The 27,532-nt window shown below is 32.7% G+C and overlaps 4 protein-coding genes and 1 long non-coding RNA gene across 8 annotated transcripts; 3 read left to right on the forward strand and 2 right to left on the reverse strand.

Annotated features, from left to right (window-relative positions):
• Positions 1 to 38: 38 nt before the first annotated feature.
• On the reverse strand, positions 39 to 1,145 carry LOC132905679 (uncharacterized). Its single transcript, XM_060957234.1, has 3 exons — positions 968 to 1,145; positions 664 to 816; positions 39 to 450 (listed from the first exon to the last, which is right to left on the reverse strand). The coding sequence occupies exons 1-3, from the start codon at positions 1,143 to 1,145 to the stop codon at positions 221 to 223; spliced, it is 561 nt and encodes a 186-aa protein (XP_060813217.1). The 3' UTR covers positions 39 to 220.
• Positions 812 to 1,158, forward strand: LOC132905683 (uncharacterized). The gene is made up of 2 exons (XR_009657841.1): positions 812 to 945; positions 1,039 to 1,158. It is a non-coding gene; the product is annotated as an uncharacterized LOC132905683 (long non-coding RNA).
• A 932-nt stretch (positions 1,159 to 2,090) lies between these two features.
• On the reverse strand, positions 2,091 to 4,100 carry LOC132905676 (enoyl-CoA hydratase domain-containing protein 3, mitochondrial). 3 transcript variants are annotated; one of them, XM_060957229.1, is made up of 7 exons: positions 3,938 to 4,100; positions 3,523 to 3,609; positions 3,146 to 3,319; positions 2,863 to 3,050; positions 2,700 to 2,731; positions 2,571 to 2,642; positions 2,091 to 2,490 (listed from the first exon to the last, which is right to left on the reverse strand). In XM_060957229.1, exons 1-7 carry the CDS (start codon positions 3,977 to 3,979, stop codon positions 2,261 to 2,263), a joined length of 825 nt encoding a protein of 274 aa, XP_060813212.1. In that variant the 5' UTR covers positions 3,980 to 4,100; the 3' UTR covers positions 2,091 to 2,260. The 3 variants fall into 3 exon arrangements, with proteins under 3 accessions (XP_060813212.1, XP_060813211.1, XP_060813213.1); XM_060957228.1 differs by having other exon boundaries at positions 2,571 to 2,731; positions 3,938 to 4,097; XM_060957230.1 differs by having other exon boundaries at positions 2,571 to 2,731; positions 3,523 to 3,737; positions 3,938 to 4,078.
• Positions 4,101 to 5,071: 971 nt separating this feature from the next.
• LOC132905682 (uncharacterized) lies at positions 5,072 to 18,787 on the forward strand. Its single transcript, XM_060957237.1, has 9 exons — positions 5,072 to 5,365; positions 6,818 to 7,154; positions 8,978 to 9,258; positions 9,974 to 10,380; positions 10,676 to 10,753; positions 10,984 to 14,001; positions 14,326 to 14,409; positions 15,535 to 16,491; positions 16,986 to 18,787. The coding sequence occupies exons 2-9, from the start codon at positions 7,025 to 7,027 to the stop codon at positions 17,197 to 17,199; spliced, it is 5,169 nt and encodes a 1,722-aa protein (XP_060813220.1). The 5' UTR covers positions 5,072 to 5,365; positions 6,818 to 7,024; the 3' UTR covers positions 17,200 to 18,787.
• Positions 18,788 to 18,893: 106 nt separating this feature from the next.
• On the forward strand, positions 18,894 to 27,137 carry LOC132905664 (succinate dehydrogenase [ubiquinone] flavoprotein subunit, mitochondrial-like). Of its 2 annotated transcripts, none has more exons than XR_009657839.1 (11): positions 18,894 to 19,296; positions 20,043 to 20,267; positions 20,468 to 20,754; positions 21,087 to 21,225; positions 21,305 to 21,473; positions 22,907 to 23,102; positions 23,180 to 23,377; positions 24,599 to 24,797; positions 25,358 to 25,501; positions 25,591 to 25,701; positions 26,136 to 26,165. XR_009657839.1 is itself a non-coding variant. In XM_060957203.1 (11 exons), exons 1-11 carry the CDS (start codon positions 19,185 to 19,187, stop codon positions 26,220 to 26,222), a joined length of 1,863 nt encoding a protein of 620 aa, XP_060813186.1. In that variant the 5' UTR covers positions 19,170 to 19,184; the 3' UTR covers positions 26,223 to 27,137. The 2 variants fall into 2 exon arrangements, 1 of the variants encoding a protein (XP_060813186.1); XM_060957203.1 differs by having other exon boundaries at positions 19,170 to 19,296; positions 24,599 to 24,793; positions 26,136 to 27,137.
• Positions 27,138 to 27,532: the final 395 nt, after the last annotated feature.

Below are 27,532 nucleotides of genomic sequence, written 5' to 3' on the forward strand. Positions count from 1 at the left end.
TTATGTACCAAATTAAAACTTGATAAATTGCACCATAGTTGCCAGGAAAAATATTTTATTTATCTACGTACAATTTAAAAAGTTATAAAAAGAATATGCAATACTGTTGCAATTTTCTATAATCGTAAGTCATATATAGTATTAAAATTGCCTTTAATTATTACAGCTGAATTAACAATCGATATCACACATATCAGATCATCAAATCATCAGATACTGTTCATCTCTTTTGCATAATTTGAGAGTTATTGTTGGTAACTGCAGTTGTAATTACCGAGTTCGCGGCATATGCATTGCTGTGAGAAATTGTCTCCCAAATTGCCGCGAACTTACCAAACACCCCATCATTAGAATTGTTTTTCTTGAAATTATGTACTGAATAACGGTTATAAAGTCCCCAGATGCTGTTCATTAATTTGCTGTTATATTTTAGCGGTGTAAGCTCTCGGCCTATAAATATTTCGTCGAAATTAATTAATATATGTATATAATATGTGTATATAAAAACACAGTGTATAGCAATGTGATTCTATGAAAAGACAAAAATATTCTTTCTCGTAAAATACTATTCTAATAACATTCTAAATTCATTATTTAATTCGATATTTTAATAGCAACCTAAAATAGAATATATAATTGATACTTCATGGATTTGATATGTACCTTCCGAAGGGGGTCTCATATTGAATGTGTTTTCTTTACCCGCTTTTTCCCTCTCCTCTATCGGTGGTGTTATCATAGCATTGCGTTCTAAATTACGGCGGACTTTGCACGCTGCAAATGCACCCTGCGGAATAGCGGCCATTCTCTCGCAATCTACAATAAAAGAAAGAATACATGAAATCATTTATAATATTCAGTAATATTTTTAATTTTTAATCACAAATGATGTTATTAATCTTTTCTGAGAATAATTATCGCAACGCCACTAAAAAATAATACTAAGTATATAAAAGAAAAAACGAACCTTTGCAAATTTCGAAAAGCAAATCCGCTAACCTCCTTTTAACACTTTTCGTTGTTGCACTTTCTTCACAGATTTTGATTTTGAAATGTTGAAATTCCTTGACCCACAGGAACTCTCGACCCTGTTTCAATGTTTCAAACTTCATACAGCCTCGGCGAGAATTTCTCAAAACAATCATCGACTAATTAGAAGGTTTTTGTAAAAAGAAGAGAGAAAGAAAGAAAAGAAAAGATGTATGTACAATGAAAACGAACGCACTTTCTATTAGTTTGCAAACAAAACACTCAACGCTCTAACTTTGTTAGGACCCAACGTCGTACTAACTTCATATAACAATATTGGTTTCGATTTATGAACGTGTCTCGCAAACAAGTGGGGGGAGACAGATTTAACGAGAGACAAAATGGGAAATGAACACGGAAAAAAAGCATTTTTGTAACGAGTAGTCGAGATATCAGCGTCCTTCGAGATTGATGACGCCGCCGACCACCACGACTTTCTTATCTTTACAAAGACCTCTCGTATTTAAAGTACGCATTTTTTTTCTGTGATATGTAATCTACATGTGTATTACTGAAATAGAGAGATCACTATAATCTTTACAATTTCTAGATTTATTTTGTATAGTTTATAATGTTATTATATAAACTTTTAATTTTAAAAAAAAAGAAGACTTATGCAATTGATAACGAAAATGGAAGAAAATTAAACATTTCATTTTCTGATATAGATTTGTAAAATGTTAAAAACAAATCTCTTTCATAAAAGGTTCATTCATATTTCAATAAAATAAGTTTGGTTTTTCATCCATCCAAAATTTCTAGTGCAATTTTGAAATATAAATATTTAAATATATTTCAATAATTATATTCACGTATTTTTTACATGAATTTTTGCATGAAATTTGTTTTAAATTTGAACATAAATTGATGATACATTGTAAGTGAATTTTACTGTCATGTAAGGTTAAAAATTCCTTTTGTTTTGTTTTTTGTTGTGTTCTCTATCTTATCGCTATAAAAACGACGCTTTTGAATAATTCCAACAAGGAGAACCAATTCTTTGGTGGGCGAAAGTTAAGTCAATTACAGTAACATAATTTTAATAATTGACTGTGGAAAACTAACAAAGAACATAATAAATTTTATTATGTCAGATGGTTTAATATAAAAATACAATAGAAGTAATCACATTTATAACATTTTCTATAAAAATAATACAAATTTTTCCATTATTAGGAATTTATATTAGATATTTCATATATATATATATATATATACACACCAACCTATATTAATTTTTCTCATAATCATGACTCCAAATAGGTTTTCGTTTTTCAATGAAACTTTTGATTCCTTCTTGAGCATCTTTCATTTTTAAACTATTAATCATCTTTTCAGTTCCTAAGAAATATGCAGTTGACATATCAAGATCCAATTGTTCATACAAAAATGTTTTTCCAATATGAATAACAGAACGGCTTTTCATATTTATAGATGTAGTAATCTTTTCAATTTCTTCTTCTAAATAGGAAACAAGATAAAATGTTCTAGAGTTAGTAGCATTTCAATTAATTATTTTGTTAAATGAAATTTCAACTTACCAAATTTATCATTTTGTACAACTTTACTCACAAGTCCTGCTTCGTATGCTTCTTTGCCACTAATGCTAAAACCTGTAAATAGCATGTACATTGCTATCTTCTTGGGTACATTTCGAACTAAGGGAATACCTGGTGTAGAACAAAATATTCCAAGATTGGCTCTAAAATTTAGTGGTAAATAAGTATTATTTAAACTGTAAGAATTCATTAAGAATATGTATAACACATTTATACGTAAAAGTAAATTTATATTTATATTTAAATTTATATCTAGTATACAGAATGTATATACCCTGGTGTAGCAAATGAACTTTGTTCAGTGCAAATAGCAATATCACATGCAGTAACCAATTGACAACCAGCTGCAGTTGCTATACCATCTACAGCAACAATTATAGGAACAGGACTTTGAGTAATTGTTCGCATCAACTCTGAGCATGTTTCAAAGATTTCCTTGTGAAGTTTCTCATTGTTACCAGTCTAAACAATGCAAGCCAATCATTTCTCTACAATGAATGTAAATTCTTACATTAAAAAGACTTCTACTACTAGTATTTCATGATCCATCTACAAACCAGTTCTTTTAAGTTGTGTCCAGCAGAAAATACTTTTTCCAATCCAGATTTAATAACTATGGATCGAAGATTTTTACTATCTTCATCCTTTTTTATGTTTATTAATAAAGACTTTAACATTTTCAAAGATAAAGAATTACGAGATTCTGGATGATTTAATATCAATGTCTTTACCTAATTGCAAAAAGAAGAAAAGATAGTTTATTTATAAAGTTTATTATAAAGTATATTTATAATATTATTGATACTTAGTAAATGATAATTAAATTAATATGTTAATAGTTAATAATATATTTTTTACTGTAGATCTAAAATTAATATCCGTGGGAAATAGGAAATTTATTGGTACTAGCTTTGCAAATGTAATATATTCTTACTCCATTATCTTCCTTGATTTCTAGATATTTTTCTTCTGAAAACAACATTCTATTTATAGAAAAAGTCCTCGTACTAGATCTTCCCACCTGCAATATCCATATACATACAATAGAAGGAACAATTTGAAGCAATTTCACAATTCTCGCTAGATTCTAATCGTGTAATCCCGTAAATCTTCATAGGTATCAATGCCTCTACATATATATATTTGTATCTATTTGGAACCAAAATTTTGGACATTATCTTTAATTGTGTTATATTAATGTATATGTTCCAAAACGTACACATAACTAAAATCTTTATCAATAAAATTGCAAATGGAAAATAATTTATTAGAATTAGGTTATATAACCTTCATTACGTACGGTAATATGTACTTATACATATATATAATTTATTTTGAAAATGAAATACCTGAAAATAAATAAAAATATCTTTCTTTATAAACCTTAGCATTTTACGTTGATTCCTTCTATATTAATTTCTTTGTAAAATAATAATATTAATTCTGTTAGTTTTTTGAAACTTTTCGGAAGCAAATGTAACTTGTGACATATACTGATTGTAAATCATGATTTGGTTAAAGTAATGATAATGACGATCCTCAATTTTACAATTAGCAAGCCATTCTTTATATTAATATAAAATATTAAATAGTAATCAAATGGAAAAAGATTATTTTCTCTTTAATACATAAATAAATGTGAATAATATGATCATTTATATCAGTTTATACAGAACTACAGAACAATAGCAAGTATAATTAGAACCAAAAGTAACATATATATCTAAGTTTTGTATAAAAAATCACTGAAAACACAATATTTGCTTAAATGCAATATAATGAACAAACTAAATCTTAAAGAAATTAAAAAAAAAGAAAAATGTTACATTGGTACATTAACCAATTATACAGTACATTAAATAATGTTTTGGTTACAAATAACCATACTTTTAAATAGTTTGGTTACGAAAACCATTATAAATAATCAAAATTCTCTACTGGCAACCATTACCGATAACAGAATTCTTTTTTTTTTTTATTTTTATTAATTCTTATATTGTAACTTTTTTAAATTTTGGTTATAACATAATTATTGCAAATTGTTGCAATCCTTGAGCATAAATTATACTTTATAGATATAGGGCACAGGTCATAAAAATTAATTAAATATCTCCATAAATAGCGTTATAAAGGAATTTCTTAAAGTAAAAAATAGTCGTATATATAATAATAATAAAGAAAATATTGTTAAGATTTAAACACTGGATAAATTAAATTAACTGGATAAAAGAACTCGATAAAATTTCTACAAAAATAAATCAAACAAACAAAAAGTTTTTATTTAATAATCTTGCAGAATGTAAATCAGAATGGAAATCAATAATCAGATGAAACGGGGAGCAATGTTATATGCAATCCACTAATAATTTGATCAAACTTCTGAACTCTCCAACTGTCAGAGAACCTGTCATCGGTTACCATGGCAATCATTGTTTCCCCTAACAACTAACATGGCGGAGGTTGAGGGTAAGTTTGCATATGTCAAACAGTCTCTGTTAGTATTTACGAAGTCATGGCAATTCACTTGATACAAATAACGCGTCGAGAGATCCCAGCGATTGCCGCGTGAGTTTTTCTTCGTGTTACACTTCCGTCCGGTTCCAGTTTCGCAGCCGAAGCCGTTTTCTAATAATATATATATACGAGAACCACGCGAACGCGAAGATGTTCGGATGTACATATGTATAAACGGAAAAGAAAGGAGCTAGCATTGATCTCTGATCTTTGATCGAATAGATCGATTTCTTTCGAATGAAAAATTGAATAAGTAGCGAAAGGTGAAGTCATATTTTGAATTTTACACAAAATCGGATTGATGCCTGGCGAATGAATAGTCGACATACAATCTTGATACAATTGCGATCGAACGTAACGTATGTGATATTTATGTCACAAATGATAAATATGAAATACTGCTATAATGTTTACTACTGCATATATCTGCTAGTTATTTTCATTAAAATTGTAGCAAATTGTTTAATTCATTGGGTTTTATTTAATAATTTACATGAAAATTTGAATTTTTAATTTTTGGGTTATTTGAAATCATTTGAAAATTTATTTGAAATTTTGAAAATAATTCTATTGCTGTTTCTATCGAAAGAAAATTTTGCTTTAACCTTCAAAATGTTTTTAGTTGCATTTGTCATTATTATAGAAATATTTTAGATTTGTTATATAATTAATGATTATCATTGTTATTATTCTCCGAATCAGATACGTATATAGAATTAATTGTTTGAACGTACATAAATTGTTCAAGTTATTCAATTATTGAAATGTTTCTTACATCAATACCCATTCCAATGTACACATACATGGACTTGTATGTGCCTTTAATGTATTCCTAACAGTATTGATTAAATCTACGTGTATACATATATGACATCGATATATTAAATCATTATATTTAAGCGTGATCCATGTTGCATGGTCACAATATTTACCGGAATTGAAACTCGTAAAGTGAATTAAGAACATGAACTTGTGTGCAACCGATACTTCTTTGCAGTAAACTTCCTAGAGTAAACTCTAGGCAGTGATTTCACAAGTTGTTGAACTTTTATCGACAATATGAAAGCAATTTCACATTCGAAATTTTTTAAAATTTCGTCGGCAATTTTGTTCCTTGAATTTTGTTCTTAAAAGATCATTAGTGTTTTCATATAATAAAGTGGGATTAAGTGTAAAAAGGAAAAAGAAATATATATATACATAACTTATTCGTAGGTTTTTAATGGAAAAAAAGTCCACATAATTCGTCTTACATAATGAACAGATGTTCGCTATATGTTTCAAAACAATCCGTTGTGACGGCTTAGGTGACAAAGAGGCATCGTGTATATAAAATCACATTTACAGTTTATTCGAAACGTCGTATTTGATACTTCATAAAATTATTTAACTCTTCAGAGACGAATTTATTAAGTCCAAAAAAGATTGTCCTCTGTAATTACTTATTTTAAATTATTTTAAATTCTTTTTAATATTTTTACTTGCTCAAAATATACTTAAGATAATATTAGAGAATATTTGAAAAGGCTGAAAAAAGGTCATTTCCACATATGGAGGCATTATATTTGCATTTTTTAATATTACGTTTGAATTCAAGAGAAAATAAGTGTACACAATGTATACATATGTACATATATATCCTTATCTCCTACTACATTAAAAAATGTAGAACTAGAAGTTATCTAGAAATTGACCTCGACTAATTTTCTTGATAGAGTGAGAATGAGAGAGTAAAGTGAGAGTGAGAGTATCAATCCTATTGCTATTAAAGGAAGGAGCAAACGTTCCTGACTCTCTCGCAGTGACACCTAAAATAAACTCCATTTAACAAGAGAAGAGAACGAGATCACGGATACACGTTGCGTACAAGAACAGCCTCGTGCCGATGGAAAGACTCAGTCGGTGCATCTCCATGCTCTTCAATGTTGTGCTGTGTTTCGAGAGGAGCTATCGCAGGGGCGGACCAAGGGCCGCCCTATGATCACTGTTCGACGATAGAACAACTTATCAACTTAAAAGAAATAGTCCAAGTCGAACAATCCCGTGAATCAGGTGAGATTTATGTGATGAAAAGTGGAGATTCTCTCAAATTTTTGTGAGTGCTTTTCGTTCGCCTTTGATTACTCTGGTCTAACCATCGTGTCATTTCTAATTAACAACTTAACAGTCAAATTTGATTCTGTTAACTTTAAATTACGTCTTTATTATAAAGATATAATATAAAGGTTTTTTTATAGTTTAGTTAAACAAAGGATATTCCAGTTAGAATATATCGAAGTTAATATTAATTTCTTCATGTTTATGTAATCTCTTTTGTTTTTTGCAATTTATTATAATCCTTGTCTCTTGATGCTTATATCATAAACGATAGGATCGAACGTTCCTGGAAATAGCGTTATAAATAACGCGGAATTCATTAGATCTCCTCGGTTGGTAATGAAAGAGAATGCCAATATTCTTATCTTGTGTTTTATGGCTCGCTCATTACTTTACGTCTTACTGTTAGTTACGTGATCTGCAAGTGAAAGATGACAATTTCTTCCTGAAGTAACAATGTGAATATCTGGAATTCTTAGTAATTTTAAAATCAAATAATAGAAAGTATCTTTCCTGATGCAATAAACATGTGAGAGGATACTTTATTAGATTTATCGATGATGATCGCAAATAAAATTACTCTTTTAAATTTTAAAACTCAGGTTCAGAAAAATACGCTTATAAATCTATCTCGTACATTTCTTAAGATTCGTACCATCATCGGTGTACGATGTAAAAAAATCGCAGTGATCCGCATAAAGAGAATGAAAACCATCTGTCGCTGATCATCGATGAATAACGCGTCAGCAGGATTATGAATTCGTCCGTGAAGGTGACACTTCGAAAAGGCAAACGTTGGACGGTATTTAACGTGGTCATGGAAGTCATCGAAAAAGCGGAGAAGGAAGGAATCGCCGCGCTGAGAGCAACATGCTGCAGCTCTCGTCCATAACGTAACACAAGACTTATAATGCTCAAACGGTAACTCGGTACACCAAAAAAGGAAGCTTGATCGTTCGTGGGCGAGTAGTTCTTGCGAGGGCGACACCTCGTCCTCATCCACCTCCACCTCATCTTTGTTGTCGTGGACGTCGTTCGAAAGAAGAACCACACAGGTGGCTGCTATCTACGCGTATACTGCAAACAATCGATCTGTTCGATCGTTAATTACCTATTGATTCATAGAATTCGATCTTGCTCCATATCGAATCGATACTATTATATGCGCTTGATCTCTACGTGTTTCTGTTTTTCGCCTTAATAGTTTCATCGCGACCCTGGGTATTGAAGTGATTAGTTTGGACATTATCAGTTATGAGAAGCGAATAGTTTGGACAATAATTTTAGAGACTTTAAGTTTGACGAATTAACCTTTGGTACAGAGTGATATTAACTGAGTTAGAATTAATTGTGGTACGGCGCTGCTGATATTCAAATAAATCTTTATTTCAAGCTTATAAATATAAATAAATCTTTAAAAAAGCTTTAATCGTTGAAGCTAAAATTAACATTGTAATTTGTAAGATTTCAGTGACTTCACTTAAGCTCTAACTTAACGATTAATACTAAGATTACTAATCTCTCGACGCGTTCATGTGTGCACGTTCGAATGACTTCCATTTATCGCAGTCTGAGTCAGAAATCATGGATTCCTCGATTGAAAGAGATGAGAATATTATCAGGTTGAACTGTTGAAGATACATTGATATCGGCTCACTAATGCTGGCTGACACGTTTCGATCGTTCTGATTCATTCTGCTCGATATACGGACGCATCTCGTGTGCCTGTCGAACAGGAGGATCGCAGCAGCCCATTAATTCTTGGTAAATGGACACAGATGTGCCGCCCATCCTTCTGCCGTGCGCGATCTGCGCACGGACGTTTATGCCGCAGTCGTTGGACAAGCACTCGAAGATTTGCGAGCGATCCGCGAACAAGAAGAGGAAGCCCTTCGACTCAGCCAAACAGAGAATCCAGGGCACCGAGTTGGCAGAGTTTCTACCCAAGCAAGAGAAGAAACGACGTTCACTGGATGATAAATTCTCCAATTCCAAATCCACTTGGAAACAAACGCATGATGATTTTCTGCGGGCTATCCGCGCAGCACGCAACGAGATCGTAAGTCTTGAATCCTCTGATATATTAATGTAAACCAATCAAATTTTACAAGTGTATATTCAATCTCAAGATTAATAAAAGTCAAGGGCTTTAATTTTCATTTTAAAATCAGATAAGTAAATTAGCTTGAAACGCATACCTTTATGTATTATGTAAAACGTATCGTATGTTTAAGAAAAATTGTTACTTGTGTTTTTAAAAGGAAATAATTACTAAATTAGTAAATAATTATTTCATAATTAACCTAATGAAACGAAACGATCAGTAAAAATAATTGGCACAATTGTTACAAATGATTTTGTATATTTATGACTTCGATTCAAAAGATAAATTTATACATAATATGTAAACGGAATAATTGGGTAATATAAGATTGCACAGTTGAATTGAAATGAGAAGGTAACTAGTGAGGCAGGCAGGGGGAGGTGAGAATTGCAGGTAGAATTAACCCAGATGCATTACGAATGATACAAGTGCGTTCGTGCATGCAATGAATTCTCGTCGCGAAGTGCTTTATAAAATTATAATTTGCTTATATCTGCTTTGCTGCTTTGTTGTTAAATCGTAATATAATTATTGCTGATTTAATTTTCATCTATGTATCTATTGCTTTGTAGTAATAATTATTATATAAGATATATAAGCTATAAATTTGAATATATAAAATCTCTTTGCATATTGTAGGATTTGAAACAGTGCTGCAATATATTTTTAGGCAGATTCTACGATGCAGAAACAGTGTGGCACAACGATCATATCAAACGCACCAACACGCGCTAACGAACAGGGCATGTGCCCTACCTGTAACCGGCATTTTGGCGTCAAGGCATACGACAGACACGTGGCCTGGTGCAAGGAAAGAATTACACGGGCGCCGGTCAGCCCTGCGACGAACATCGCTAAGGAACGTCTTGAAGCAAGGATGAAATATCGAGCTCCAGTGTTGAAGAGTCGTCGACAAGCAACCCGCGAAAAGTATTCTACAGGCTCAACGACCACCCTGAATTCCGGCAACAAAACGTTCCCGACACTAACAGCTAATAATAAAGCCAAAGAGAGCGCATCAGCACCGAGTTGCAACAAGACCAAAGACAACCCCGTTAAACAGAAATCGACTGTCGTGTAAGTTGCTTGACTTTTTTCAGGAAAAAGCGAATACTTTTTCGCATATAGTTGAAATTCATTTATTTGAGCCTCGAGCCTATCACAAATGAAGTTACCCTATCATAAATCGGTTCGTGTGACTGGAGTACATATAAATTCGGTGATAAAATCTACGCCTTAACTATCTTTCACCTTATACATTCAATGACATCTTTCAAAAATCAAAACTTCGCTTTTTTGATGAAACGAACTTCTCAAACATATCTATACATACATATACTCTAATTTGACTAAATTACTTTTACAATTACAGCAGACGTCTTAGTCAAACGAGGGAGTCCTCCAGCCCTACGGTTCCGATGAAGTCGCGATTGATAGATCGTATAAATAGGTATGTTGCCTTTGAATATACATAACCACAATCAATGTGCGTCTTAGGAAATATATACATGGAGCTTAATTTAAGTACATGTTAGTAGCGTGCATGAGGAGAAGGAAAAGGGACAAGGTTGTTTTTAATCAGAAATATTTAAACGACAGCATGCATCAGATATTGATAAAGCCTGATGACCTTCTCCTGATGTCAGGCACACATCCTTGATCCTGTTTCCTTATCCTCAGACCACTGGAAGACGAGGCCGGACCGGTTACCTTTCGACCTGCTCCCCCTGTTAAAAGAACCTCTCACCTCCCTGTTCCGCCCTTAAAACATAAGAAAGAAAGTTTCGAAGAGTGCAACAGTGTCCCCTTGCCAAGATTGTACAGCAAACAGTCGAAAAAGACACAAGGAATAGTGAGACAAGATAAAACCACGAGCCAGAAAACTAAACAAGACGAGAGGCATCAATCATTACATTCTGCTAGATCATTGAAAGCGAACATCGTTTCAGCTAGAAGTCAAGGCAATCCAAAATTAAACGATATTTCGATTAACGACGACATTATGGGTGTCACTGTGAAGTCATGCATCATATATAGAGAAAATCAGTTGATAACATGGAAACAGCTTGTTGAAACAAATCAAGCGAAAGATCTGAAAGAAAGCATCGAGGATTTATCTTTGAACGAAAAGCAAATGGAAAATGTCGAACTTGCATTAAGTGTGAATGTGGAAAACATGAATCGGTCGACTGCGTCAACAACGTTGAATCAAACGTATTCGTTTAAAGATTTGCTAACGAGTGATAAAACTGACGACATGCATATTACGAGGAGTAAAAAATGGAAACCAGTAAGACACAGTCCTCGTGTGGAATTCTGTTTAGGAGATTTGGATAGAATGAGTCACATTTATACATCTATTAATTCCGTTGTCTCAGAAGAAGCGAATACAACAAACGATTCTAAAAATCCTTGTAGGAATTTAAAACTGGGAACTCTTAAAACAAATGTGTCAAAGCATTCGGTAATAAAAGATGAAGGAATGATGAATAAAATGCGATCTCAAGAAGATAATTTTTATTTCGAAACCTCAGATGCAATATCGCCTTCCGAAAGTTTTAGATTATCGAGGGATAGAATTTTAGAGAAGAAGCAATTAAAACCGACCACTTCTGCTGATTCTTTTGCACAAGATAATTTTGAAGATAATATGGAGAATTCTTGTAATAATTTCAAAGTTATGCATTCACAAAACAATTTGTGTGAAAATAGCGATATTCACGTATTGAATGACAATGTACCTATAATAAAAGGAACAGGACTATTAGATTGCAAAAATTTACAAACTACACATGCAAATGAAAGCGTTGGTGCGATAGAAGGAAATATAAAAGGAAACATATTGCCTTTGTTTGAAGAAAATTTGCTATCTTCAATTTCCTATGAACAATTTGCAGACATCTGCGAGATAAGTGAAGCTGAAAAAAATAAAAATATTACAAATAGTAATATGCAGGAAGCAAATCAAGAGGTAACTCAATTAATGTTGAACTCAATTAATGATCAACCAAATAATGAATGGAATAAACGAAAATATATTAAAACTGCTGACAATGATAATGATGAACTTGATATTGATACAAAAAATTCAATTCAATCGGTACAAAGTCAATGTGAATATTCTACAAGAAATGAAAATATTAATAACGATGCGTTTCATAATTCTGAAACAAATTGGGTAGAAATGGAAACTGATCCACTTGATACAGACGTTATGTTACAACCAACTAGATCAAGCACACCATTTATGAACATTGAGAATTATTCGGAATTCAAATGCGAGGATTATGAAAATTTTAAGAAAGAATTATGCCTACTACCAGAAAATTCTGAATGGAAAGTGGAAATTGACACGCAAACAGGATCTGAGATGTTATATCGGGTTGAAAGCGGACATTCAAGTTCTTTAAACTCAAGGCATTCGTCTCGTGGTAAGATTGGTAAATCGGAAAAGATTAATTTTGCAGTTAGTCCCTCTAACAATAGACATAACGAATGTAATAAAAATATAGAAAGTTCCTCAACAATTTCATCTCCGATAGTACAAAGAGAGAGAAAAATTTTGTCAAAAGATACGTGTTCCTTGTTAAAAAAGAAAGGAGAAAGCTTCTCGAACGTTACATCGCCAGTGCAGAAAGAAGAGCAAATAGAATTTCCAAAAGTGCACAAAAAAGAAATTGCGAATCAAATAAATATTTGTAACTGTCCGGCGGAAGTTTCTCTAAATTTCAAATGCGAGAACAATGTTGGCGAAGCTCCTGTTAATATTAATGAAAACTCCTTACATTCTGAGAGTCAAGTTTGCGATACATTGTTGAATACGAATGTTCTAGCAAATAATCTTATGGAAGAGTCTTCGGAAGCACAAAGTAAAATAAAGTTTAGCGAAAGTAATTATAATTGCAATCTAACTGAATCTTTAGCGGGTCATTTCGGTGCAAATCTGAAAAAAGATGATTGTTGTTATAAGAAAGAATATACTGTTATTGAAGATAATAATAATTCAAAGAATAAGTCAAATATATTCGAGAAATCTGCCGTGAAAAAAGATGTCATAAGCAAAGAAGTGCAAGAAATCTACAAAAATTGCTCGGTCAAAGATTTCGATGGCGATAGTGATAATAGCATCGAACGTCGTGTACAAGATAATATAAATAACTTCAAATCTGTCTCTGACAAAAACGATAGAACCAAGCAGAATTCCCGCAGTTCGCGATCGATAGTTTTGTCAGAATCTTGCTTCAGATTAAGTCAACGAGTTCGATTGCACGACTCGTTAATAAATCGATCGAGAGCCTTGAAATCACATCGATCGAAAACGATCGAGCTAGAAAATATGAGTATTTTGAATGAAAGCAGCGATAGTTTAGCATCATCCGTCGATGCGGTAGATCTCACGGATGTGAAGCAAGTCGAATCTGTTGAAGTGGAAACGATTGAGGAAATTGGTACGAGAAATAGAAGTATCAGATTTAGAATATTGCCGGAGATTAAAGGCTGTATGATAATGAAAAAGAAGAACAACGAAAAGGAGAAAATCGATAATCAAACGTATTGGGAGAAGGCGTCGAAAGCTTCGAAGAATAAATTGATCAATCTCGATCCACCGCATCAGGAGGCGAGCAGGTTTCTTAAGAGAGACCCAAAATTTCGCATTTTCCCATCTGTTCCCAGTAACTCTTCCTTGATATGTCACAGGTAGGAATAGGCTTGTTAGATTATTTTTCAGGATATTCATTAGTTCTTTATAGAACAAATCTTCATAATACGACGACAGTAATCAATTTCGCTCCTAGTAAAGTAGTTTTATAAATTTACTTTAAAATAAATATTAAGTTAAATTGGAAATATTATTTAAATATATATTTCGTAGATAAACAATTTAATAATATGCTATCGATGTTGTCATTTGTAACGTAATTTATTACAAATTGAAAATATTAATTTTCATTCACCGTTACGAAATGAAAACATCAATTTTATACCGTATTTAGGTTTCGTAATACACGTACAATATTATAGGAATATAAAACTGCCATTACGTCCCGTATGGAGCAATTATGTGCGCAGGAGACCGGATTTTAATCTCGTACTTAGCGGTAGAACGTAAGTCCCAGCAGGATAAACAAACATTGCCAAGACAAATGTCTCACTTCTCGCAGAATTGTCATCAAGTTAGCTCATTTTGTCGAAACGACAGCTTCAAACCAATTCTTATTATGATACCGTTAATTGTTCGAACCGCAAATTTAATTTTAGCACGTTCTTTAATGTATATTGTATCGCATGTGTGACTCCACATGAATTTAACTATCACACTATACGAAGATTTACTTTGAAAATTGGTTAAAGAACATGCTTTGCATGTTTATTCCAGGCTGAAATGCTTCTCTGATGTTTTGTGTACATATCGTTATCGTTCCACAGGCGCATTATCGACCTTGGCATTCGTTGATTGCTTTCTAAAATAGGAAATCTGAAAAATTCGATACACTCCGGATCGATGTAAGCATGGGAAAGAGATGATAGATTTTTCGATGAATTTCCGTTTACTGCTAATATCTTCGTTTTAAATTTTATCATGGCACATGTACTATATTTGAAGCAGCTATTTTCAATTTATTCCGTGTATATATTTACGTACGTATACGCGATATCCTCTGTGAAATAAGATTTTATATTACTCACTGCATTGGTTCTACTAAGATTGAACATTTCAATCTTACGTATTGCTAGAGTTCTATAAAATACATCACAAAAAATAATCTTAAAATTACTTAATATATATTAAAAAGAATGGTTATAGTTCTATTATATACTTCGATACGAACATTGTAAGTAAATTTATGTTATATAATGTTTTACTTAATATTATTGATATACAAATTGAATTTAAATTTATTATTGACTATAGGTAGACTATAGATTATGATTTCTCAAATTTTTAATTTTATTTATTTACACATTTTTTAATTACTTACGAAGACATCTATTTATGAAAATCGACGGGTAACTGTTTGAAATCTTGATACATAGTTTTATGTAAGCTCTATATGTAAATTTCATTATTTTCTGTATAAGAAATATTCTTATGAAATAATATTAATATTTCAATTTAGATAATCAATGCATCAATCACAAAACTATTAATAATTAAAAAACGATATGTTCCCGAAAGAAACGTCTCCTAGTGCAATAGGGATGACATTGAACCGCTAATTGTGCTTTCAGCGGCAGGGATTACGATCCTTTCTTACTAGCAGAGCAGCAGATGAATGACCTGCTGTCGGATACCAGCGAACAATCCGTGACGGACATTCCGCCGATCGAACAAAACCAAGATTCCTCTTTTCCTCTTTCTCATTCCTCAGCTTTCGTCAAATATCCTTGCCAGCCGTCTCTTTCGAGTCCTGAAAAACGATCGTCCTTGATAGCTCCTCCATCGGAATTCGACGATCTCGCGTCAGATTTCTCGAGCGATTCCACCGAAACTAACTCGTTATCACAAGAAGCTTTTCTCAAAGATCTCAAAGAGAACAAGGAATTCAAAGGTTCGATTTGTAAAACGAAGCTAGAAAAGAAATCTCCCGTTAGAGAGTTAGGTAGACGAATAATTATCGATAAATCGAAAGCTTTAGGCGGTGAAGTAATCGACGCTACAAATTGTGGTAATAGAAGTTTTGTTGGTAACTCGGAAAAAGTTCATAAAATTCTTGACAATGTCTCAACAAAAGTTATTCGGCCTAATGTTAATCGCTCCGTTTCCGTTCGATCCTCCTCCGCATCTAAAACTACCCCGGATCGAAAAAATTCGAATAATTCTCATGAAAAAAGATCGTTTCATAAAAATAGCGATACCTACAAGTCGTCAAATAACAGTCTAAATAGCAGGAATAATAATTATACGAACCTTTCAAGCAGTAATTTGAGCCTTAGCTCTATAATATCTTCGGATGTGGACATCAAACGATCGAATTCTGTGTTCGACGAATTGATGACCTCGTTCGAGAATGAAAATAGTTCCTTCCCCTCCTTGAAATCCTTCATGAAAAGTGATTCCTTATCCGTATGTAGCCCTGTTCACGGCAGACAACGCAATGGACAGATTAGCGATGAGGAACTATCTTCGCCCGAGAGCTACAAAAGACAAGATTACAATAAAATGAGCGCCGATTCCGCTTACAGCAGGTTAATATGCGATTGTTTAGTGATATAGTATGTATAAAATATTAGAGAAAATTCTTATCTTATTATTCTATTATATGTGTACATGACACACACACGCGCGCGGGCGCGCGTATATGTATGCCTATACGGTACAATTTTCTATACATATATTCCGCGTCTCTTTAGAATATTTAAAATATTTAGCCTCTAGATCTTCGTTCATACTCATATTTTAATCGGTGTTATTGCTCAAATCGGTTTATATTATAGGTATGCATATTCTTTATTTAACAATTATCCGCTTCGATAAAGATTGCTCTGCATTACAATAATACATTTCAAAGCTCTAAATATTTTCCAAGCCAATTTTTACCCGAACGATAGATTATATTCTAGAATATATTTTGAATTATGTGTGTAATTTGCTATAATGTGCCATAATTTGCCGTAATTTTCGCCATTGTACCATGTAATCTCCTGCATGCCTAAAACCCCATTCAATTTCTTCCTCCTAGTTTAAATCGCAAATATTCGCATCATGGACGCAGCACTAACGATGTGGTCGGATGCTTCGATGAGGATTTGTTGAGGAACAATCGTCAAGACAGCGACGGAGTCACGAACATGACCAAATGCAAGATGTCCAAGTATTGTCACCGATGTGGTTTCAAATTCCCGGAAACTGCCAAGTTTTGTTGCGAATGCGGTATCAAAAGGCTCGTGCTCTGAAGCACTCGGCTGATCGACCGTTAAAAACAACTTTAAAGCACGAAGAATCGACTCTGAGTAAATTGTTCTAGCCTCGAATCGATTGCAAAAGCTTTTTAAACAAAAGGGACTGTAGTTTAAAATTGCATATGAAACACTGATCCAAACGTATATATAAACAATCGTAATAAGCAGGTACTCGAAGCACGAAGGATAAAGTATCGGCACAAAGGAATTGAAAGAAGAACTTTCTTAAATATTCGTGAAACCATTAGAGAAAAGAAGATTTTTTATTCTTGCAGTTTAGAGTTAAACCTATATACTTATGTGCTCTAGTTACTGGTTTTCGGTCATTGTGAAATTTACAGAAAAAAATCTAGAAATGTTAAATTTTCAAGTATTAACGAACAAGAAAAACGAAAATAAGTTGCAGAAGATAGAACCGAATATAAATAATTGCAGAATTGTTGGATAGTAATTGCATCCCTGTCATCGAGTAATATTAATTTAAAGGACTCGCCATTATTATCTTAGTTAACACGAGAATTAGATTTTAAAAGGTCAATTAATTTGGATTTAACGTCCTGCGATTGTAAAACTCAAACTTGTTCTATTTCAAACATTATTCGCGCGTATATGTATGAAAATCAAATAAGAATATAAAATGACAGTTACATATAATACAATTGCTTCATCGTAGATTATATTCTTTGTAACAAATATGTGAAATTATGATTTTCGTTGTTTTACGTCAAAAAATGGACGAGCATTTATACGCATTATTAAAAGGAAACTTTGCATTTGTTTTTTGTTGAACTGCAAGTACATGACAGGACGAAAATTATAATTTTATAATATAACAATTATGTACTTTGTTCTTTGTACTCTGGGTTACCTTGTTCATTGTTTGATACTCATTAATCGTTTTTGCTTTTTACTTTCAACTGTACGTTTTTAAGTAAGCGGTATATTGAAAACCGTCTTCTTCCACCTTCTCCCAGCATTTACCTCCTAGTAATTTTTTTATGAACTTTTTATATAAAAGTGAGCACAACGAATCAAGGCGGACAAAAATAAATCATACATTTATTCAAATAATGTATTTTATATATGTGTGTGTAACGAAATAATTGTAGCGTAAGTTTAAGAGTATTTATTAGTAATAGTTCAATTGCTGGTACAATTTCGCGCTCAAATAACAACGATTAATCGTTACTAAGATTAATAAATTACGGGTGGGTAGCGAAACGCACGGGCAGCGCTTTTAATAAGTCTAAAAAACTTAACTTTAAGAAGTCGAAAAACTTTCTTCGTAGAAAGGAAAAATGGAAAAAAACGAGAGTAGTTGTTACACATCTGCCGAAATAGCGCCAATATACTACTAAGAGTGATTCGTCGTTATCATCCGTATTCAAAAAGCATTGAAAAAGGAAAGAGAACATTAAAAAAAAATCTACCAAAATATACAGACATATATATAAAGTCATGAACCGATTAACAGAGAAATCCATACCGAACTAAATGTACATTGTCCTAATAATAATATAACAAATTATCTATGTTTTGAACTGTATTTTTGCAAGTGCAATAAAGTTATGCTTGTACAAGATCTAGTACCCATCTATGAATTTTACATTCTGAAAATAGTCATGATTAAATATTTTGCTTCTTTTATCAAATGACGAACAAACATAGCAGCTTGTTTATGTGTAATTATACTTCATGCTGCACACAAACTTCCAGAAATAATGTTACGATCTGTGAACTGTTTGCCACGATTTTTTGTAAGCAGTAACAATTATTAGAAAACTAATTTTTTAAGGTGCCTTGATTTTTATGTTTCGGTTTTTTATAGCGGTTTGGTTCACGATCTCAGTACTTGAACAGAAAAACTAGTAGATATTTTCATGTAAACGTCAGTCCAGGTGAAAAAGCCAAATGTGGAACGGAAAATAGTAACGTAAAGATTTTCTAATAAAATTTGTTATTTCTTGTTATCAAAATGTATGTTTAATGTTTCAAATACTGCATTGCAGGATTATCCCCTAATAGATCATTGTTACGATGTTGTGATCGTGGGCGCGGGTGGTGCAGGGTTGAGAGCGGCTTTTGGCTTAGGTAATTTAATTACAAACACATTCCATATAACTCGAGAATTAAATTAAAATAATACATTACCCATCTCATAATCTACAGTAAAAAAAGCTATTATCTTCTAAGTTAGGTTAAAAAAGTAATTATGCATTTTGTTGCACATGCATCGCATAATTCCATAATCAACTTGAAAGGGAAATTAAAAATACGAACTATTTTTTAATTCATAAATCATGTAAATGAGATTTGATTGGTGTGATACACCGGTGGGCCACAATCTGCACTTCCATCTAGCAGCGTGGGTCACCGGCCCGCCGGTCAATCAGATCATATTAAATAGTTAGCCAACTTATAAAATTTCTATTTCGAACCCAAGAAGTTTGTTTACGTAACACGTTCAAGCCGACATACTTTTTCGTACTCACCTTCTGCAATAACATTTATATTTTATTCCAGTTCACGTTAAATAACATTTTTATAAATTAAAATTGGAAACGTAAATGGCGTGAATCATTGGCGGGTCATGCCGCGCGACGATAAAAATATGGCGTGACCCACCTGTGATCCACGCCGCCAAATAGAAGTGCAGGTTGCGACCCACCAGTGGATCACACTAGTTTGAACGTGTTAAACATTGTGCATATTAGTTTAATAAATTTACTATATATTATGTTTATTATCTGCCATTAATCTACCACATAAAGTTAGGAAATTCATTATTCTTTAATTATCAATTCTCAACGATCTTGTTCTCGTGCTTTCGTGTTAAGGGAGTAAAGGTTACCGCGTGGCAGTGGTCACAAAATTATTTCCTACAAGATCTCACACTGTCGCCGCTCAAGGTGGAGTAAATGCTGCTATCGATGAAAAGGAGGATAATTGGCTTTACCATATGTATGATACCGTTAAAGGATCTGACTGGCTAGGAGATCAGGATGCGATACATTTCCTAACAAGAGAAGCACCTCGAGCAGTTTTTGAACTCGAAAATTATGGTAATTTTTTAAGTACAAAATATAGCTTCTTTGGTGAAATAAGATAAATAAAAAATAAAATAAAAAAAGTTAATACAAGTGAATCGTATTTGAAAGTCTCTCATATTTGAGAATTAAATTGTAGTGTAAAAGTGTTATAATCAATTATATGAAAGTCTTATTTTTAAACTATTAACAGTATCCAAATTTACATATTTTAGGTTGTCCCTTTAGCCGTAAGGACGATGGAAAAATCTATCAACGTGCATTTGGTGGACAATCGTTAAAGTTTGGAAAAGGTGGTCAAGCTCACAGAACTTGTGCCGCCGCGGATAGAACCGGTCACGCAATACTACACACTTTATATGGGCAGAGCCTCCGTTACGACGTCCATTATTACGTCGAGTACTTTGCCCTCGATCTTCTTATGTACGGACGATGCTGCAAGGGAGTTTTAGCATGGGAACTAGAAACCGGACTTCTGCATCGCTTCAGGGCTCATCATACAGTAAACATTGATCTTTGATTAATAGAGTTCAAATATTTGCTGCATGACGGTATACAAAACGGTTCTTTTAATTTTATAACATCGTATGCATTGAAATTATATTTTTTGATAAAATAAGTAAAACTTTGCAAATTGTTTACTAAATATATGTATAAATCCCATGCATACCACATTTCATCGTGGTTTTCGCTTTTGAAAAATTTCAGACACGATATCCTTAGCATCATGTTACCATGTTATCCCATGAAACCAGGGAACGGCGTTAAACATGACGGGTCGTTAAACATGAGCATTAAATATCGAGGCGATAAACAAGCTGACACCTTTTCCAGGTATTAGCTACAGGAGGAGCAGGAAGATGTTACCTGTCCTGCACCGCGGCACATGTATGCACCGGAGATGGTATGGCGATGGCCTCCAGAGCAGGATTGCCCCTTGAAGATATGGAGTTCATCCAGTTTCATCCAACCGGTATTTGCGTAGCAAAAAGGAAAACAGAATCCGCGAGGGCAAAAGCTTCCCCCGTTTAACCAGTCGATTTTTCCGCCAGGAATATACGGCAGCGGCATTTTGATAACAGAAGGTAGCCGTGGAGAAGGCGGAAAACTACTCAATTCCGAAGGAGAATTCTTCATGGAACGATACGCGCCGAACGCGAAAGATCTCGCGTCTCGCGATGTCGTATCCAGAGCAATAACAATGGAAATATTCGAAGGAAGGTGAAGCATATAGGAAATTCTATGAATATGTTTAACACTTTCGCGATCATACTCGACAATAAAACTCCATTTATTTGAATTTTACTTATAAAGATTAACTTATGATTAAATTTTGAAATTAAACTGGAAATTACCTGGACGTGAACTCCTATTACTTGGAATTCACTGGTAGTGGGGAAAATCAGTGAACCCCGATTATATTAGGTTGTCCGGAAAGTGTCTTTCTTTTGCAGGCACGTCTTTTACAACAACGTATCTTTATACAAACATGAAACATAATCTGTCGAACGTTGTGATCTTTATTTTGATAGAACAAAATGGATCATACGTAATTCGATAAAATAATATAAAACGAAAAATGTTGTCCATCCATTATTTCCTTACAAAACGAAAGAAACTTTCCGGACGACCTAATATAAACTCTAACTATAGGTGGAATGTTTAAAGTAATACATACCACAAGCGAAAAGTCTCAAAATTGTACGAATAAAAGAAAATAATTTAATATGCAATAATTACGACACATTTAATAGAAATACGCACTGTTAAATTCAATTAAAATGTGAAATACATCCCCGACTTTTATCGCTTAATATCATAGGTTTTAACTTTTGAAATATTAAACTGAACTTAATTCTTCACAAATATACTTTTGGTGAGCTGGTCAAGATAAATGGAGTTGTATTGTGTAACGAGACATACCATACTCTTCCATGCTCTCCGGCGCCGTTACTTTATGAACACAGATTTGTTTTTATCCAGTCCCGTTATGTCTATTTTCTTATATCTTCTCTCTCACTTATCAGAATTTAAAAGAGATTTCCATATTGACCTTTGGTAAAACTATTGAACGAGAAAGAAGACTTACTACTGTAGACATATTAAATTATCTAATACTCTGTAGGTACATTAAATTATCTATTTATATAACATTTATATACTAGCACATGAAATAATTTTCAGGTCATAGGTGGAGAAAGATGGAAAAGTTTTACTACATCATAAGTCCGATACAAAGTTCTAATCTTTGAGATAACCTCCAGTTTTCTTGATAAAAAAATTGTAACATTTTTATATTTATTATGTAAGATGATTTGTAAGAAATTCAATGATATTCATGTATCTAAATATCTTAAGAAACATACGTATAAATAATTCACATATATGTCTATATATATATTTATTTATTTAATTTATTTATACAATTATATCTTTGATATAGACTATATAATATTATATAAATATATAAATAACTTATATCGATATATACAATTTATACTTTCCACATTTGTACTTTAATAACGATCCTATGAAAGTCACTCCTACATTATCCAAACGAACCTAACTCGCAAAATTAAACACATAAAGATCATCTTCTATTAGCACGAAACTACTGTATCCTTGTGACTTTCATGAAATTTATTCCATTCCAGAGGTGTAGGTCCGAAGAAAGACCATGTATTTTTGCAACTACATCACTTGCCAGTAGAAACAATACGCACGCGACTACCAGGGATTTCGCACTTAGCCTGGGTCTTCAGCGGCGTGGATGTAGAAAAAGAACCGATACCTATCATTCCCACAGTGCACTACAATATGGGCGGCATACCCACGAACTGGCGAGCACAGGTGAGTAGTTAGAACGCCCTTCGCCAAACTAACTACGCACGAAGCATGAATCACTGGTTGGTAACTCTGCCCACAAGGTTCTGACGCGAGAAAACGAGGAAGATAGCGTGATCGAAGGACTCTGGGCAGCAGGCGAAACCGCGTGCGTGTCTGTCCATGGGGCCAATCGGTTAGGCGCCAATAGCCTTCTGGAGTTAGTCGTTTTTGGCAAGGCAATCTCCGATCAGATCGACTGCATGACCAGGCCTGGAGAACGTCACGAGGACTTACCATCCGTAAGAGCACAATTTATTTTTGATGGTTCGTTATACGTGGCACGGAATACTTAATGAGTTCTGGAATACAAAATTATGTTCCTTCGCGTATTGTAAATTCACAGTCTTTTAGTGGGACCCGTTTATACAGCTTTCATAATTGAAGAAGATACTTACAAAAATTGTACTTATCGGTAATCTTATTTAAATACGTAAATGCTACGATTTTAAGATCTGTTATCTCAGACAAAAGTAAAATACTAATAACATAAATATTTCACAGATGGTTCGTTTATATATAATAATAATTATTATTCATTTTTAAACATAAAGTACTAAAGATTACCCCAATTATAATTAATTACTTTTAAAGGTAAAAAAGAAATTAAATCTGCTCTTTTTTGTAATCTTATTTTATTTTGTAGTCTCACCGATAACCTATACATACGTCGTTCAAGCAAGCAATGAAATTCAATGTCCAATTAGAATTATATTAGCAGTATATTATTAGTATATTATATTACAAGTATATTATATTTTAACAGCAAAATATTAAGAAGGACTTACAATCAATTGTCAAATTTGTTTGTGTGTGTGTGTAAAATAACAATGACATTTAAAATATCGAATTTATTTTATTTAATTTTACAATATTTTTTTAATTTTGTAATATATATTGTATATTTTTATTTCATTCTATTAAATAAGCAAAATTATCTATTCTGATCAGAAATATCTCAAATTATTCGACTGTAAACCTTCAAGTTGTATATTAAATACACGAAGAACACATTAGAACATTTTAATTCAATTAAATTTCATTCATAATCTCTCATTCATCATCCCGCAATAAAAATATTCAACTCTGAATAGTGAAACTCGAATCGAGGATTATTATTAATATCCTATTGTGATTTTTCCTCTGTTAATTATAGACAACTATTCTCATTTACGTGTATGTGACGTACATAATAATTCTCTATCTGAATTAAAAATTAAAGTTCGATGTTGTCACTGAGAAGTTTGAAATACCAACGATCTACGTTTATGTTAAAATCATTTATGCTGACAGGTTTAACCAATTTTTATTCATAATCCCTTACTCATCTTTCAATAATAAAACTCAAACGCAATTGAAGCTTCGAATCAAATAATGAAACAAAATACTGGCTATTATTAACATCCTATCGTTATTTTTTCTCTTATAACTATACTCACTTACATACTTACGTATGTGTACAGATTGTTGGCGAGGAGTCTATTTGCCGCTTCGATGCGACTCGTTATGCAAAAGGTTGTATTCCTATCGCCGAGCTGCGAGAAGAGATGCAGCAAACTATGCACAAGTATTGCTCGGTGTTCAGAACCTGCGATGTATTACAACGAGGATGTCGTGAGATGACGCGACTCTTTACCTGCGACTTGCCGGATATATGTGTAGGTGAATTAATCGAAATGTTGCATTTATGTAAGATTGAGTTATAAGGTCTTCAGCTTCTCGACATTTAATCTGTTTTATCCATCATACGATATACTGTTTGAAGTTTTTCTCATCAGACGATGTCGACATGAACAAAAGAAAGAAAAAAATATTAAGCTATATATAAATAGTGCGAGGCGACCTCGCCGATCTGCTACATAGAGTTATGTAAATACAGCCTCGTAAATAATTTATTAAGACATTATACCGAAAATATAAAATAACAATAGGTTTGGTTTGTGTTTGATACGATGTGAGTAGGAGTCAGATACAGATAAGGCATTATGCATTACGAACGTAGCAATGGTTAAGTGTTAATGGCTGAGTGTTTTCTACGATAAATGGGATCAATTTTCGATCCTCAAAATTATAATTTAAATTTTATTTTTAGAATAGATTAAAGAACAACATTTACTGGACATAAATTAATATATATCAAGAATAAAAGAAATTTTCTGATAATTAATACGTGTCAAGAATTAGAAAGAATTGAAACTTATAACATGTGCGAATTGTTTTAGGTTCAAGACCAATCTTTAATCTGGAACACAGAGCTGGTAGAAGCCATAGAATTACAAAACATGATGTTGGTTTGTATGCACATCGTTTACGCGGCCGAAAACAGGAAAGAGTCTCGAGGGTCTCATGCTCGGGATGATTTCAAAGTATTTATATCTTTGTTTAATCTAATGTTTAATTCGATCTACAGCTGTCTAATATTCACGACGAAATCGAACGAAAATTATATTTGCAGGAACGAATCGATGAATACGACTACTCTAAACCGCTTGAAGGTCAGAAGAAACGATCATATGCTGAGCATTGGCGCAAACACACACTCACATGGTCCCGACCAGATGGATCGGTAAGTTATCGGGATTTCCTATTTTCCTTTATCACTTATTTTACAACATATCGGTGCATGTTAACGCCTCGATGGTATACTTTTTCAGAATTAGACAGAATTATTTTGTTTATTGATAACTTTAACTTTTTATAGTCAACGTTTTTACTTTATATTATTGATTTATTATTAATATTATATTCTTATTATTATATTATAGCGAGGACGCAATGATCTTTATTAAATGATTTTTCGATCATGATTAAATAAAATTAAATAATAAATGTTTGAAATTTTATTTCTAAATTAAAAATGAAATATAAAAGTGTAACTGCATTTGAACCGAATTTTGAAACTTTATCGCTAATTATATTTAAACTTGCGAGATTACATAATATGACAATTGTGTATTCTTTTTATCAATTGAAATATCAGAAATATTTACACCTTTACAGATCAGCATTTCTTATCGTCCTGTCATCGACACGACACTGGACGAAACAGAAGCTCGACATGTTCCTCCATCGATTCGAGTATATTAATACGATCATTAAATCCCATTACGAATCTTCCCTTTCTCTTTTTTCGCCTGATGTTTTCTTGTTTTCTAAATTAACATGGCTAATAATATTGATATTATCAACATTCTTTGTATTGACATAATTAATAATCCAGATATGAGCCATGTTTATATCTTGAAATCACTAAAACAACAAACCTGCAGATTTCGTTGTTTGAACGTGGCTTTTGTATAATATTTTATACAACTTTCGTTCACTGTGTCGAATCGATTACTGTAATTAATTCCAACCGGAGGCACGGACCTGTCTGTCACCTTGTTTTGCATAATCAATTAACGAAACGTATCACTTAATGACGAGGAATCTCGTCCTCCTGCCAGAGTGAAAGCCATTCTTCGCACTGTTTACGACCACTATCAGACATTGTAACACGATTAAAAATTAGCTACCGTTGCCCTCGAATATTTTCGGCAAAGAGAAATTATTTCATATCGATATTCGTGAAATTGGATGATGATCATTTGATAAGTAAATAACAGACTACTTACATCGATCTATTTTATTTTTCATTCAGAATTTAATATTCAAAGAACATCTCCTTAAATTATATTTTTCAGAATTGTTCTGGAAGTAATTACCTTTTATTTCTTGACTATTTACAAAATAAAAAGCTGTGTTCGATACAAATGACTCTGAATTTAGAAAACAATGTCCAATGAATCTAAAGTGTACATTGTTTAAAATTCTTATTTTTCCATAAATAAATATAAGATAAAATGTTCGGAACAATTAGAAAAACCAGAATATAACTGATCAGAAACAACGAAGGACGAATAATCTGCATGCAAAAGTTTAGTCGAAACATATCAAATAATTTTATTGTTTGATTGTATCGGATATAAGATGTAATAATAAAATATAATAATATAAAAGAAAGTATTCATTTTTTATTACACGTACACACAACATTTTATATGTTTAACATATTTATATAATAACGTTTTTTATTGAAAACTTACGTATCTTACGAAAACTTACGAAAAAACGTATTGAAAACTTGATCGTATCTGTAGAACTCATATACGTTTAAACATGAACAATGAATACTTACACTAACTATATATGAATCAGTGTAAGCTAATTTGTTTCGTAAACCATACTCCTTTATTCCTACACCTACCAACACTTGATCAGCTATTGTATTGGTAACATCTGACTAAAGTGCCTGTATATGTGACACCATGTGACACCCCACCATACGATATAAGATTTACCTATATATATAGAGACGAGCCTACAAAGAATCAACCAATAGGGAAACGAAACATGCG

This window comes from Bombus pascuorum, chromosome 3 (assembly GCF_905332965.1).
Source record: "Bombus pascuorum chromosome 3, iyBomPasc1.1, whole genome shotgun sequence".
Classification (NCBI taxonomy): domain Eukaryota; kingdom Metazoa; phylum Arthropoda; class Insecta; order Hymenoptera; family Apidae; genus Bombus; species Bombus pascuorum.

What these genes read in the sequence shown, in the direction of transcription:
- LOC132905679 (XM_060957234.1), bottom strand. Translation starts at nt 1,145, where the DNA reads ATGATTGTTTTGAGAAATTCTCGCCGAGGCTGTATGAAGTTTGAAACA. An exon ending in GCTTTTCGAAATTTGCAAAG is followed by an intron (nt 817 to 967) that starts GTTCGTTTTTTC and finishes CTTTTATTGTAG; the next exon opens with ATTGCGAGAGAATGGCCGCT. An exon ending in TATGAGACCCCCTTCGGAAG is followed by an intron (nt 451 to 663) that starts GTACATATCAAA and finishes AAATATTTATAG; the next exon opens with GCCGAGAGCTTACACCGCTA.
- LOC132905676 (XM_060957228.1), bottom strand. Translation starts at nt 3,979, where the DNA reads ATGCTAAGGTTTATAAAGAAAGATATTTTTATTTATTTTCAG. An exon ending in AAATCAAGGAAGATAATGGA is followed by an intron (nt 3,320 to 3,522) that starts GTAAGAATATAT and finishes TTTTGCAATTAG; the next exon opens with GTAAAGACATTGATATTAAA. An exon ending in TGTACAAAATGATAAATTTG is followed by an intron (nt 2,491 to 2,570) that starts GTAAGTTGAAAT and finishes TTTCCTATTTAG; the next exon opens with AAGAAGAAATTGAAAAGATT.
- LOC132905682 (XM_060957237.1), top strand. Translation starts at nt 7,025, where the DNA reads ATGTTGTGCTGTGTTTCGAGAGGAGCTATCGCAGGGGCGGACCAAGGG. An exon ending in TCTTCCTTGATATGTCACAG is followed by an intron (nt 14,002 to 14,325) that starts GTAGGAATAGGC and finishes ACAATATTATAG; the next exon opens with GAATATAAAACTGCCATTAC. An exon ending in GCCGATTCCGCTTACAGCAG is followed by an intron (nt 16,492 to 16,985) that starts GTTAATATGCGA and finishes TCTTCCTCCTAG; the next exon opens with TTTAAATCGCAAATATTCGC.
- LOC132905664 (XM_060957203.1), top strand. Translation starts at nt 19,185, where the DNA reads ATGTTTAATGTTTCAAATACTGCATTGCAGGATTATCCCCTAATAGAT. An exon ending in CCACGAACTGGCGAGCACAG is followed by an intron (nt 23,103 to 23,179) that starts GTGAGTAGTTAG and finishes TCTGCCCACAAG; the next exon opens with GTTCTGACGCGAGAAAACGA. An exon ending in GCGACTTGCCGGATATATGT is followed by an intron (nt 24,794 to 25,357) that starts GTAGGTGAATTA and finishes GAATTGTTTTAG; the next exon opens with GTTCAAGACCAATCTTTAAT.